This window comes from Helianthus annuus, chromosome 4 (genome assembly GCF_002127325.2).
Source record: "Helianthus annuus cultivar XRQ/B chromosome 4, HanXRQr2.0-SUNRISE, whole genome shotgun sequence".
In the NCBI taxonomy this organism is placed as follows: domain Eukaryota; kingdom Viridiplantae; phylum Streptophyta; class Magnoliopsida; order Asterales; family Asteraceae; genus Helianthus; species Helianthus annuus.
In genome coordinates, this window is record NC_035436.2 from 23,107,777 (window position 1) to 23,118,530 (window position 10,754).

The 10,754-nt window shown below is 35.3% G+C and overlaps 1 protein-coding gene across 1 annotated transcript; it reads right to left on the bottom strand.

Annotated features, from left to right (window-relative positions):
- Nucleotides 1-8,689: 8,689 nt before the first annotated feature.
- On the bottom strand, nt 8,690-10,196 carry LOC110933039. The gene is made up of 3 exons (XM_022176281.1): nt 10,089-10,196; nt 8,910-9,057; nt 8,690-8,823 (listed from the first exon to the last, which is right to left on the bottom strand). Exons 1-3 carry the CDS (start codon nt 10,194-10,196, stop codon nt 8,690-8,692), a joined length of 390 nt encoding a protein of 129 aa, XP_022031973.1.
- Nucleotides 10,197-10,754: the final 558 nt, after the last annotated feature.

Sequence of the window (10,754 nt, forward strand, 5' to 3'; positions counted from 1 at the left end):
TGCGCCATATTGAAAAAGTGCCACTAAAAGGATTTAGCGTCAGCGCTTCTAGTGGCACTTTTTTTGTGTGCCGCTCATTCTTATAGAGGTCTTTAGTGGCTCTGTTTAGTTTTTTGGTGGCACTTTTGTATATCACTAAATGGTATTTTTTTTTGTAGTGATTGTACCTTATGCAAGCCTACAAAACAATTATCTTAGAAAATGGGATGTTGGACTTTCCAAGGGCAACCCATTTTATCAAAATTGACCACTCTATTGGTTGATTATAACTTTTGTGTCACAAGTTATCCAATTTAATGTGGAAAATTAAGTATAATAGTAATTTTAATTCGGTTTAACAGTTTCTTTAATATAAAATAACAATTATTCTCATATTTCTTGTGTTTTGATTTCTTATGAGAAACAACAAAATATATTTCTATTTTTCACAATTTAAATTTTTAAGCCAAATAACTAGGGGTGTTCAAAAATACTTATATTGTATCCATAAATCCAATCCCAAACTTTTGAAAATTTAATTTTTATTTTATATCGGATGTCCGAAAATGTTCGAAAATTTATATTCGGATATCCAAAACTATCCGAAATAATATCTGATTCCGAATAATAAAAAATAAGAATTAAATAAAAAATTGGATATTCAGATTTCTGATTCACTATTCGACCGGAGATCAGAAATTTAGGATATGGACGTGGATAGTGAAATCAGGTATCCAAAAATTTTGGATATCTGAATTTTCGGATATCCGGTTTTGAACACTCCTACAAATAACAAATTACTTATAGCTATCTATTATACCTACAAGTAATTTGGTAGGAGTATGATATAATGTAATTTGACAGGAGTATGACATCAAATTTAACACATACCATGGCGTGGGTGGATTGAGTTATTGAACAAAAATGAGTCGTATTCGTGTGAGCCAACACTAGATATATTAACTTCTTTAAAAATTAGAATTAAAAACAGAAAAGTTTATAATTATTAAAATCCAACATGTACGTTTACGACAGGTTTTATTTCAATGTTGTTCATATGACTTGCCAACTTGTTTGATCCTTTAAATAGACGTGCTACATATGTCGTGTTATAGTTACATGGATTTACGTGTGTCCATATTCGAGTTATTATCCTTGATGGAAATACATAAACAGTCTTAGTCTTATTCGGGTTGGTTTGTTCGGGTCACATGCACCTAGGTCTTGGATTGGATCTTTGTCTTCCTATGTGACTCATAAATTTCTTATGAATTATGGAACGACCCCAGCATTACATTATCTTCGGGTATGGGTTTGTCGAACAACACATCGACATCGCGAATCTATGAAAAGGAAACTAGGCGACAAAGGTATTGGATGCATATTATTGCGTTATGGTCAACAGAGCAAAACCTTAATTAGTTTCATGGTAACAGAACCGAATGTACTCATATCGGTTAACACTATTATCGTATCTAGAGACGCTTGGTTTGACGAACAAAGGTACAAAAGTGTTATCTTAAACCAAACAAGTTAATGATAAAGCCCCTCATTTATGTGGTGCGGATGTGGCGTGACAAAGACCCTAAGGGTTTTATCCCACACCACCCAACCTAAACCAAAGTTTGTAAACTTATTGAATCCTTGTAAGGGCATCATACACTCTCTTTAAAAAATTAGAACAAAATATTCCTAAAAATTACCTAAAAAGTTGAGTTGTTACATGAATACAAACCAAACCCTCAAAATAAAGCTGAATAAAAAAGTCAAGAGAATTTGCATTTGCATATAGTTAAGATGAAGATGAAGATAAAGAATAATATACATATAGTTAAGAGGAAAATGAATAATAATAATAATATATAATTAATCATTTAACTTTGTTTTCAGGTTGTTAAGATAATGTTACAACTTTTATATAACTAACATAATTGGAATTATTAAATCATAATGTATTAAACCTATATAGGTGTAAATTTACTTGCATTTTTATTAACGCATATGTAAACAAATTACGTATACATACATTATGCAAAGTTGGTGGCATACACAACTTTTACTGTTTATTTTTATATATAAATGCACTAGTTTTTAATATTTGCTTTTTCAAAAGGTATCTAGGTATCCTTTATTTAAATTTAGTTAGTTTTTACATTCAAATCAGCTTAACCATCCATCCATACATTCCCTTGACACCATAAAAAAACCTCCACATATAAATCCTAAAAACAAGCAAGAATAAGCACTTTTAAATGCGTACTACTTGGATCATAACAATCTCATTTCTTACACCATTTTCCTCCAAATGAAGATCAACAATTTTATATTTTTTTCACTTTCTTTGGTCTTGAAACTAGGAGTTGTGGAAAGCTTCAATTACCATGAGCAAGAACTCGAATCGGAGGAGGGATTCCAAGGGTTGTACGACAGGTGGCGATAACACCACAAAGTGACCGATAGAAGCCCCCAACGGTTCAATGTATTCAAGCACAACGTACGAAATATTCACAAGAAAACAAGATGAACCTGGGATACAAGTTGCAAAAAAACGAGTTTGCTACGAAGACTCACCATGAGTTTAGGAAAACCCATGCCGACTCGAAGGGTGGCCACTTCATTGCTTTTCACGGGATTCGTAAGACCAACTTGACTTCCAGTTATAAGTTATAATGATATCGATATAAATGCTATTCCACCGAGGATGGATTGGAGGGAACATATCGCTGTCACCCGTGTGAAAAATCAAGGACAATGCGGTAACACATTTTGTCTCATTTACATACAAGTTAGTCTTTTGGGGTGGGCCCTCTCCCAAGTTTGTGAGAGAAGAGGGTAAATTTAACACCACCCTTTGTCTCTATAACTAAGGTTGGTTAATTACATATTTATATTGAAATTAATACATAAAATAGTAACTTTAGATTACCCTTGTAGTGATATGATCCTGTAACCATATTTAACACAAACAATTATCTATATATTCAAAACACTAACGGTATATTCTTCTAATCAACCAACCAATGGGGTGATGGTCCATTGACAAAGACAAAGTCTTTAAACACATGTGTTTAGAAAGGGGAAGTCTTGGATTCAAGTCCCACAGACAACAGAGATTAAAAAAATTGCAGTTCAAAAACAAATATTTTTGTAACCATATTTTAACACAAACAATTATCTATATATTCAATAATGTTATATTTTTGTAACCATAAACAATTATCTATAGTCAAATTGATAATGTTATATATATCTTTTTTAACCATATATAATACAAACAATTATCTCTATTCAAAACAATGATGTTATATTTTTGTAACCATATTTAGCACACATAGTTACAAATAATTTTGGTGTCGAGTTTACAGGAAGTTGTTTCGCATTTGCTGCGGTGGGTGCAATTGAAGGAATAAACGCCATCAGAACAGGTCAACTCTTATCATTATGAGAACAACAACTTCTTGATTGTGATTGGAGCGACAGAACCTTCCATTGCGACGGAGGGCAGGTCTGTGGCGTATTTACTTTCGTCAAAGAGCATGGAGGTATAGCTACAGATGAATATAGTATAGATAAATAGATTACAATCCTTGTTATATCAAGTACAAACAGCTTTTAACATACGAATTGTACAAATAATTATAGCAATTATGTTCGAACCACTGTAAGTATTATTACACTACCCTGTTGAAGTAGCGTAAATGCATAATAATAAATGCTATAGTTCATTTTGTTGAAGTGTAATACTTATTACTCTACAACAGATGAACTAGAGTAATATTAACGCTACTTTAAAACTGTACCGTAATAGTAATTCTTCTAGTTGAACATACGTACTTTAGTTTTTTGTATCATTCGCATGTTAAATAATATTTGTATTTGATTCTAACAATCCGTGTTTTGAAACCAGTATGGTCATCACTCGGTAACTGTTGATGGAACCGAGTAATTGTCAGAACACGATGAAGAAGCGCTATTGAAAGCACTGGCACATCAGCCTGTAACTTTTCAAATGGATCCTGGCGGTGACGGTTTCATGTTCTACAAAGAGGTAACATTTCAATCACGCATCGTTCATTTGTTATCGATATGTTGTTTAATAGTTCATGGTGTTTAGGGAATTTTTAGTGGACCATGTTGAATGGAGCTGATGCACGCGATGTTGATAGTTGGATACGATCAGGATCCTGACGGAACCAAGTACTGGATTGTTAAGAACTCGTGGGGCGAAGGATGGGGAGAGAAGGGATATATTCGTATGATGCGCGGTACGAGTATCCAAGGAGTTTGCAACATGTATGGGCATAGTAATTTCCCTCTTAAATCTCCCGAAACTAAAAATGTTGAACTCTAGAATACAATTTTAATTATGTTCACTCTTCATTTTATATGTAACCATCCGAGAGAGAAAACATGTCTAATGAGATTTTTTTTTGTTACTTTATGTTTCGATTATGAGATTTATTTTCTTGATAGATTATATAACATGAAGAATACACACAACAGACGGTTCACAAGCATAAACGAACGAACACGCATGAATATAAGCGAATAAGCGTAAACAAAAACAAACAAGCACCAATTAAAAAAAGAGGAAATTGGATTTTAATAATCTCACCTAGAGGTGGTTGGCCATTGGCACTATCACCATTGAATATTACCACTAGCAGTCCCACCCTTTAAGTATTTTTTTTCTCACTGCATCTCCATTGTAAACAAATTTAACATAGTTAAGTTTTTTTTCCGAATTCCGAGGATATGAGTTGATTGATGTAAAACTTACCTCGAAACGGTGTTCCAAATGAGGGAAACGATGCTTCAATTCGGGTGTTTAAACTTCCAATTGATAAAATTTAAGTCGTTTGGAGCACCGTTTCAAGATAAGTTCTACATCAATCAACTTGTATCCTGTTCTAATCAAATGCCCTAAAACATCAGTTCGAAAATGATAACAGCATAATGAACCTTAGCATTTTCAGGGGTCGTCTACTACAAAGAATGGTTGTAACGAATAATCCATCCTTAAACTTCCTCACCATTAAATTTTGGGAAATCAAGCCGACCGTGCGAACCAGCCGTTGATCTTGGTGTCCTGTACCCCTATCATTACCCAATTTGCTGTTAACCTCCGCCATTTGAGTAACTAATGTTGTCATACTGATCTGCAATAATCTGATAGCTCTGGTCTAAAATTGCTTGTTGCCCTTCAATTACTCTTGTGCTGTCTTGAGTTAACTTTTCCAATTTTTCCATTTCTTGGTGTCTCATCGGCATAAACAACGATCGTAACCCTAAGTTTCCCAATTTGATTATAGAAAAAACACGCAATTGTAGATTGCCGTAACCTTGAATTGAAACGAAAACGAAGAACAAAATCGATGAGTTCGAAGTGAAATTGATCGAAAGAGTGATCAATTTCGGTGAATTGAAATGAAGTCGAGTTTAAATTGACTGATCGGAAGAGTGATCAATTTCAGCGAATTGTACGAAAGCTGATTGATCGATTTGAATGCGGAATTTGATGAATTAGGGTTTAAGTTCAAGGGCGTCTAGATGATCGAACAGCTCTAGCTCTGATACCAACGTTGCAATAAGAAATTGAGAAGAATCATAAGAGGAACAAGAGTCAATTCATTATGGAGATAAGATCTTTACAACTGATTACAACAGCTTATAACGATCTGATTCCAGTTCCTTACTTTTTTCTAATAATATACCCTCTAAGAATACAACAATTACACATAAGACCCTCTACTTGTTTTGACATGTAACACCTATAGAGTAGTTTTAGTACATGTGTGGCTTCCATATACAATATCCCTAAAAAAACTAACACCAACTTTCAACTTCTTGCTGTCAAGATTAATACGAACAGATAATATGTCCTGGTTTTTCTCCAGTTGTATTTTCTCTTACATCTTCCACTACATATGTACATGTATATAAAGATAGAGTTGGATGAATAAGAATACACTTCTCATATTTCTCTTATTTTATTATACACAAACTCATCACTACATATGAAAATTGTCTTCTTGTATAGTACCCGAAGTTCTAATTATAAAGAACCCGAAGTTCTCCTAGATTATCCATTATATACCCATGCTTGTTATTAAATGCATGTCTCTTTCTTTTGTAGATAAAATGTCTAACTTATCAAAGCTTGAATTCACCGCACTTGACATCTCGGGTAACAACTACCTCCCATGGACTCTTGATGCTAAAATTCATTTGACAGCAAATAATTTGGGGGAGACAATTATTGATGAAAAAATAACCGATGAAGACATGCTTGAAAAAACTTTCTCAACGTTATATGCCACAAACATGCTCCTGTCGCAACAATACGGGAAGGTAAATTTACTAAATATTCTGAATTCATATCATGCCTTCTGGTTGCGGAGCAAAACAACAAGCTCCTACTACAAAACCATTAATCGCAACCAGCCGGTGCAAGCCCATTCCCTGAAGCAAATGTCGCCTATTATCAAAGCGGACGAGGTAGACGTAGAGGCCACGGCCCCAGCAGAGGTCGTGGTCGTGGTCAAGGACTAGGATATACATGGCATCGACAATCCCAGAACACTAAAAATAGCGATGGTGAATCGAGTCGACATAATATGGGGCGACCTTGAAAAGGGAAAAGTAGCGGGAACCAAAGCAACATTTGTTATAAATGTGGGATGTCAAATCATTGGTCCTGCACATGTGGCACCCCTAAACACCTCGCTGAGGCATTTCAACGCATAATGAAAGAAAAAGGAAAGAATGTTGAAACTAATATGATTGAGGATACACCTCCAGCCTACCAGACGTTCATTTGGATGCATGTGATTTCATTGAAAATATTCGTGATGTTTAAACATATTTAATGTACCTTTTATGTTTTACTTTTCACATTGTGACCTTTGTATTTGGTTTTGGTTTGAAACTCTTGCAATGTTTCATTTTACTTCTTTGCACTAACTTTTATTTATTTTTATTTCCTGAAAAAAAAATATGTATGCTAGCTCCAGTAGAGCTATTATTGGTGATGAATGTCTGGTATATAGCGGTAGTAGTAATAATATTCTCAAAGATATGAGATTTTTTCTCTTAGTTGTCTCCGGCAGAGACACTGATTGGTACTATATCTAGTGTCAGTAACCTTATCAAAGGCTCCGGTAGAGCACAAATAACATTATCATCGGGTACCCAATTAAGTATTGATAACGCATTATATTCTAGTAGATCCAGAAGAAATTTGCTCAGCTTTAAAGACAATCGAAAAAATGGTTACCACCTAAAAACAATAGCTGAAAATAAAATTGAATATCTTCAAATTACTTCAAGCAAAAATGGTCAAGAAACCATTGTTGAACAATTAGAAGCCTTATCCTCTGGATTATATTGTACTAATATCAATCCTATGGAATCATACATGTTGAGTAACCAAAAGCTGTTAGATAAAGACACATTCAATATATGGCATGGCATGACCGTTTAGGCCACCTGGTAGCATAATGATGAGATGAATAATCAAAAGTGCAACCGGGCACCCTCTTAAAAACTTAAAAGTTTTGCTACCACAAGACTTTACATGTGCAGCATGCTCTCTGGGCAAATTTATTACTTGGCCCTCACAAACTAAATTGATACATGAAACCCCATCATTTTTAGAAATAATCCAAGGGGATATTTGTGGGCCTATTCACCCTCCGTGTGGTCCATTCCGTTAATTCTTGGTCTTAATTGACGTATCCTCAAGGTGGTCACATGCGAGTCTTTTACCTACTCGAAATGTAGCATTTGCCCGACTTCTAGCTCAAATCATACAACTGAGAGCTAATTTCCCGGACAATCAAGGTTCTCCATTCATTGTTGATTTAGTAAATTCTCTATCTAGTCATGTATAACAAATAATTAGTGAAGTTGCTCAAATAATGCATACTCAAAAAGACTATCTAGAAGAAAATACAAAAATATTAATATTACTATAGGTTTGTCTTTCTAACATTATTTCATTAACAAATATGCCTAAGTACGTTTTGACCCGTTATCAACCGGCCATTTTTCCACCACAAACTTTGATTATTAAAGACTTTAACATATAAAATGACCAAAAATGACAATTCTAGTGAAAAATGAGATACAATATTTTAGATGAGAACAAAAAACTTGAATGAGGTTAAAAATTGTATTTATAAATAATTAGGACAGAGGTTGCTTACCCAACGACTAAAGTACCTCTTTCATGCCCACCTTCCTTATGTACACTATCTTGTTGTTGCTCCTAAGCATCAAAAACACAAATAGTATAAGTTTAATGTTGCCTTTAAAGGACCATTATTTAACATGTAACTTCTTTCATGACCTCATATTGTTCGAAGTATAATCTGTTGCTTGTATTTCATTAAGATTGAAGTCACTGGCCATGGAGTAATCGGATTGCACGTTTGCTGAACTTGAAGAAGAGCCTTCCCCTCTAGCCCGTGCTAGCTTCTCAAATCCCTCTTTTTAAGACAAAAAATAAATCAACAATAAGGCTGTGTTTTTGTGCTAATCAATTTTTTTATAAACACTTGATTCAGGCTAAGTATAGTTCTAACCTGCTTCCCTCTGGAAGACCTCCTGCTTTTCATCGTATATATTTGCAGCAAGAAATTAGCATTAATTAGAATGTTAACAGATTCATATAATAAGTTTGTAAAATAAATCTTGAAAGAAAACCATCTCAACTGTAATCAGAATCCTCCATCAGTTTCATGGCATCTTCAGTTAGTTGATCAAACACAACTTTTGTTACAACTGATATGTTTTCCTTTCTACTACCAGAACTCCTTTCCGCCTTCTTAAAGCTTGCAGAACCTAAAAAGAGAATTATCCTTGAGATGAGATTACCAGCACAATGATAATATGAATTTAACGTGATTGTGTCATCACAAGAAACTTACCCCCTGGTTCAAGCACATCAGCAGTCCGTCTCTTAATCTTCCCTATAGAATAACTTGTAAGGTCAGCAGCTTCAACTTTAATGTATGTGGCCATAGATTGTCTTTGTGCAATATTTGGATTAGAATCGATGCTATCAAGCCATGCATCCTACAAAGATACTTGAAGAATGAGGGTAAAAATAACCTTCATTCCTGTCTGGTCAAAATAACCTTCATTCCTTTCTTGTTCAAGATTGAAGGGTTCGAGCTGAATTCCAACATCTTCGAGTTGCACATCATCCTGCAAAACGCAACCCCAGTTCTAAATATATGAAGTAGAGCTTGAAGATCGAATGGCCTCACTAAGGTATACTTTAAGATATAATGTGACAACCCGTACTCTCGACCGTGATCGTCGAGAGGAGTAATCTATTTTATTATTATTATTATTATTATTATTATTATTATTATTATTATTATTATTATTATTATTATTATTATTATTATTATTATTATTATTATTATTTATCGGATAATAATAGCACGCGACGAACGATTTATTTAATTACACATCTAGTTAATTTTAATCGGGTCTGTTGGTTTTAGCTATACACTTAAATTGAAAACCATACACTTGGGCTAGGCCCAACCCAACTAACCTAAAACTAAACCCTACCCATTTAAACACCCTTATAAACATTCACCCTCTTTGATTCAAAACCCTGATCCCTAAACAAACCCTCAGCCGTACACTTCACCCTCATTCTCTCTCGATCATAGTGTCCGGCAACCGGAGCCGAGACTTCCGGCGCCCCATCCCCTGTTCGGCAACACCCTTCGACCCCTACTCTTCTTGAACCCACATCCTTTCCTCTCTACATTAACATACTCACATTCTTCTTTCTCTTTCTATCCTTGTGAACACGACATACCACCACCACGCAGGGTGGCGGTGCCGAGTACCGACATCATCATTAGCAGCAGCAGTATTATCACCGGAAGTTCGGAGGTTCGAACTTGAAGCTTCAGCAGTGGCGTAGCTCTCCGATGAACAAGGATGGCAGCCGAGAAGATAGCATAGGGGCGCTGAAGATGGTGATGATGGCCATGCGACGGCAGCGAACCCACTGCCGAGCAGTGGTGACGTCTAATGACGGTTCAATGACCAGCGGTAGCGTCTGACGACAAAGCCACTACTACCGGCAACCGAGCTCCGGCAACACTCTGAGTCATCTCTGTGTTAGCGGCAACAGGCACTCGTGATTCCTCGGTCAGTAGTAAGCCACTGTTTGTATCCTTGTGTTTCATGTTTTTGGATTTGGTATATGTGGCTGTGCTCTGTTATGGTGTGTATTACTTGTTGTTCAAATTGTGTTGTTTGGATATATATCATATTGAACGAAGTTAAGCTGCGTGAATGATATTAGATGATCCGATTTGTATGATAAGACCGTAGGATGATAACGGATGTATGAACTCATGATTGAACAAGTATTTCTTGATGTTAGGGGTCTGGTTAATCGTTTAGTTGCATGGTTATAATTGGTTGATGGTAGATGATGTATACATGTGAGTCTTAATCTGATGGGTTCTTGAACATGTGCATGAGCACTAGGGTTTGGTTATTAAATTCTACTAATGATTGGATGATGATGGGTGACATGTTTGTACATAGAATTTGTTATGTGATTTGTAGTTGGTAACTTGGTATGTTAGTGGAAACCTTGCTGGATCACTTATCATAGTCAAACTGTTGGGATGGATTAGGATATAATTAGTGATCAAAGACCTGTTCGTGGACATCTCGTGATGAATATCATGTGCGAATGTAATTGTGTGTGGGTGAATCGGAAAAACTAGGATTGT

Bases quoted from the DNA above. Each gene is read 5' to 3' on its own strand.
- LOC110933039 (XM_022176281.1), bottom strand. From the start codon at position 10,196: ATGAAACACAAGGATACAAACAGTGGCTTACTACTGACCGAGGAATCA. The intron at 9,058-10,088 runs GTAGTAGTGGCT...GTATCTTTGTAG, and splicing joins TTGCCGGAGCTCGGTTGCCG to GATGCATGGCTTGATAGCAT. The intron at 8,824-8,909 runs GTAAGTTTCTTG...TTCTCTTTTTAG, and splicing joins TGATGTGCTTGAACCAGGGG to GTTCTGCAAGCTTTAAGAAG.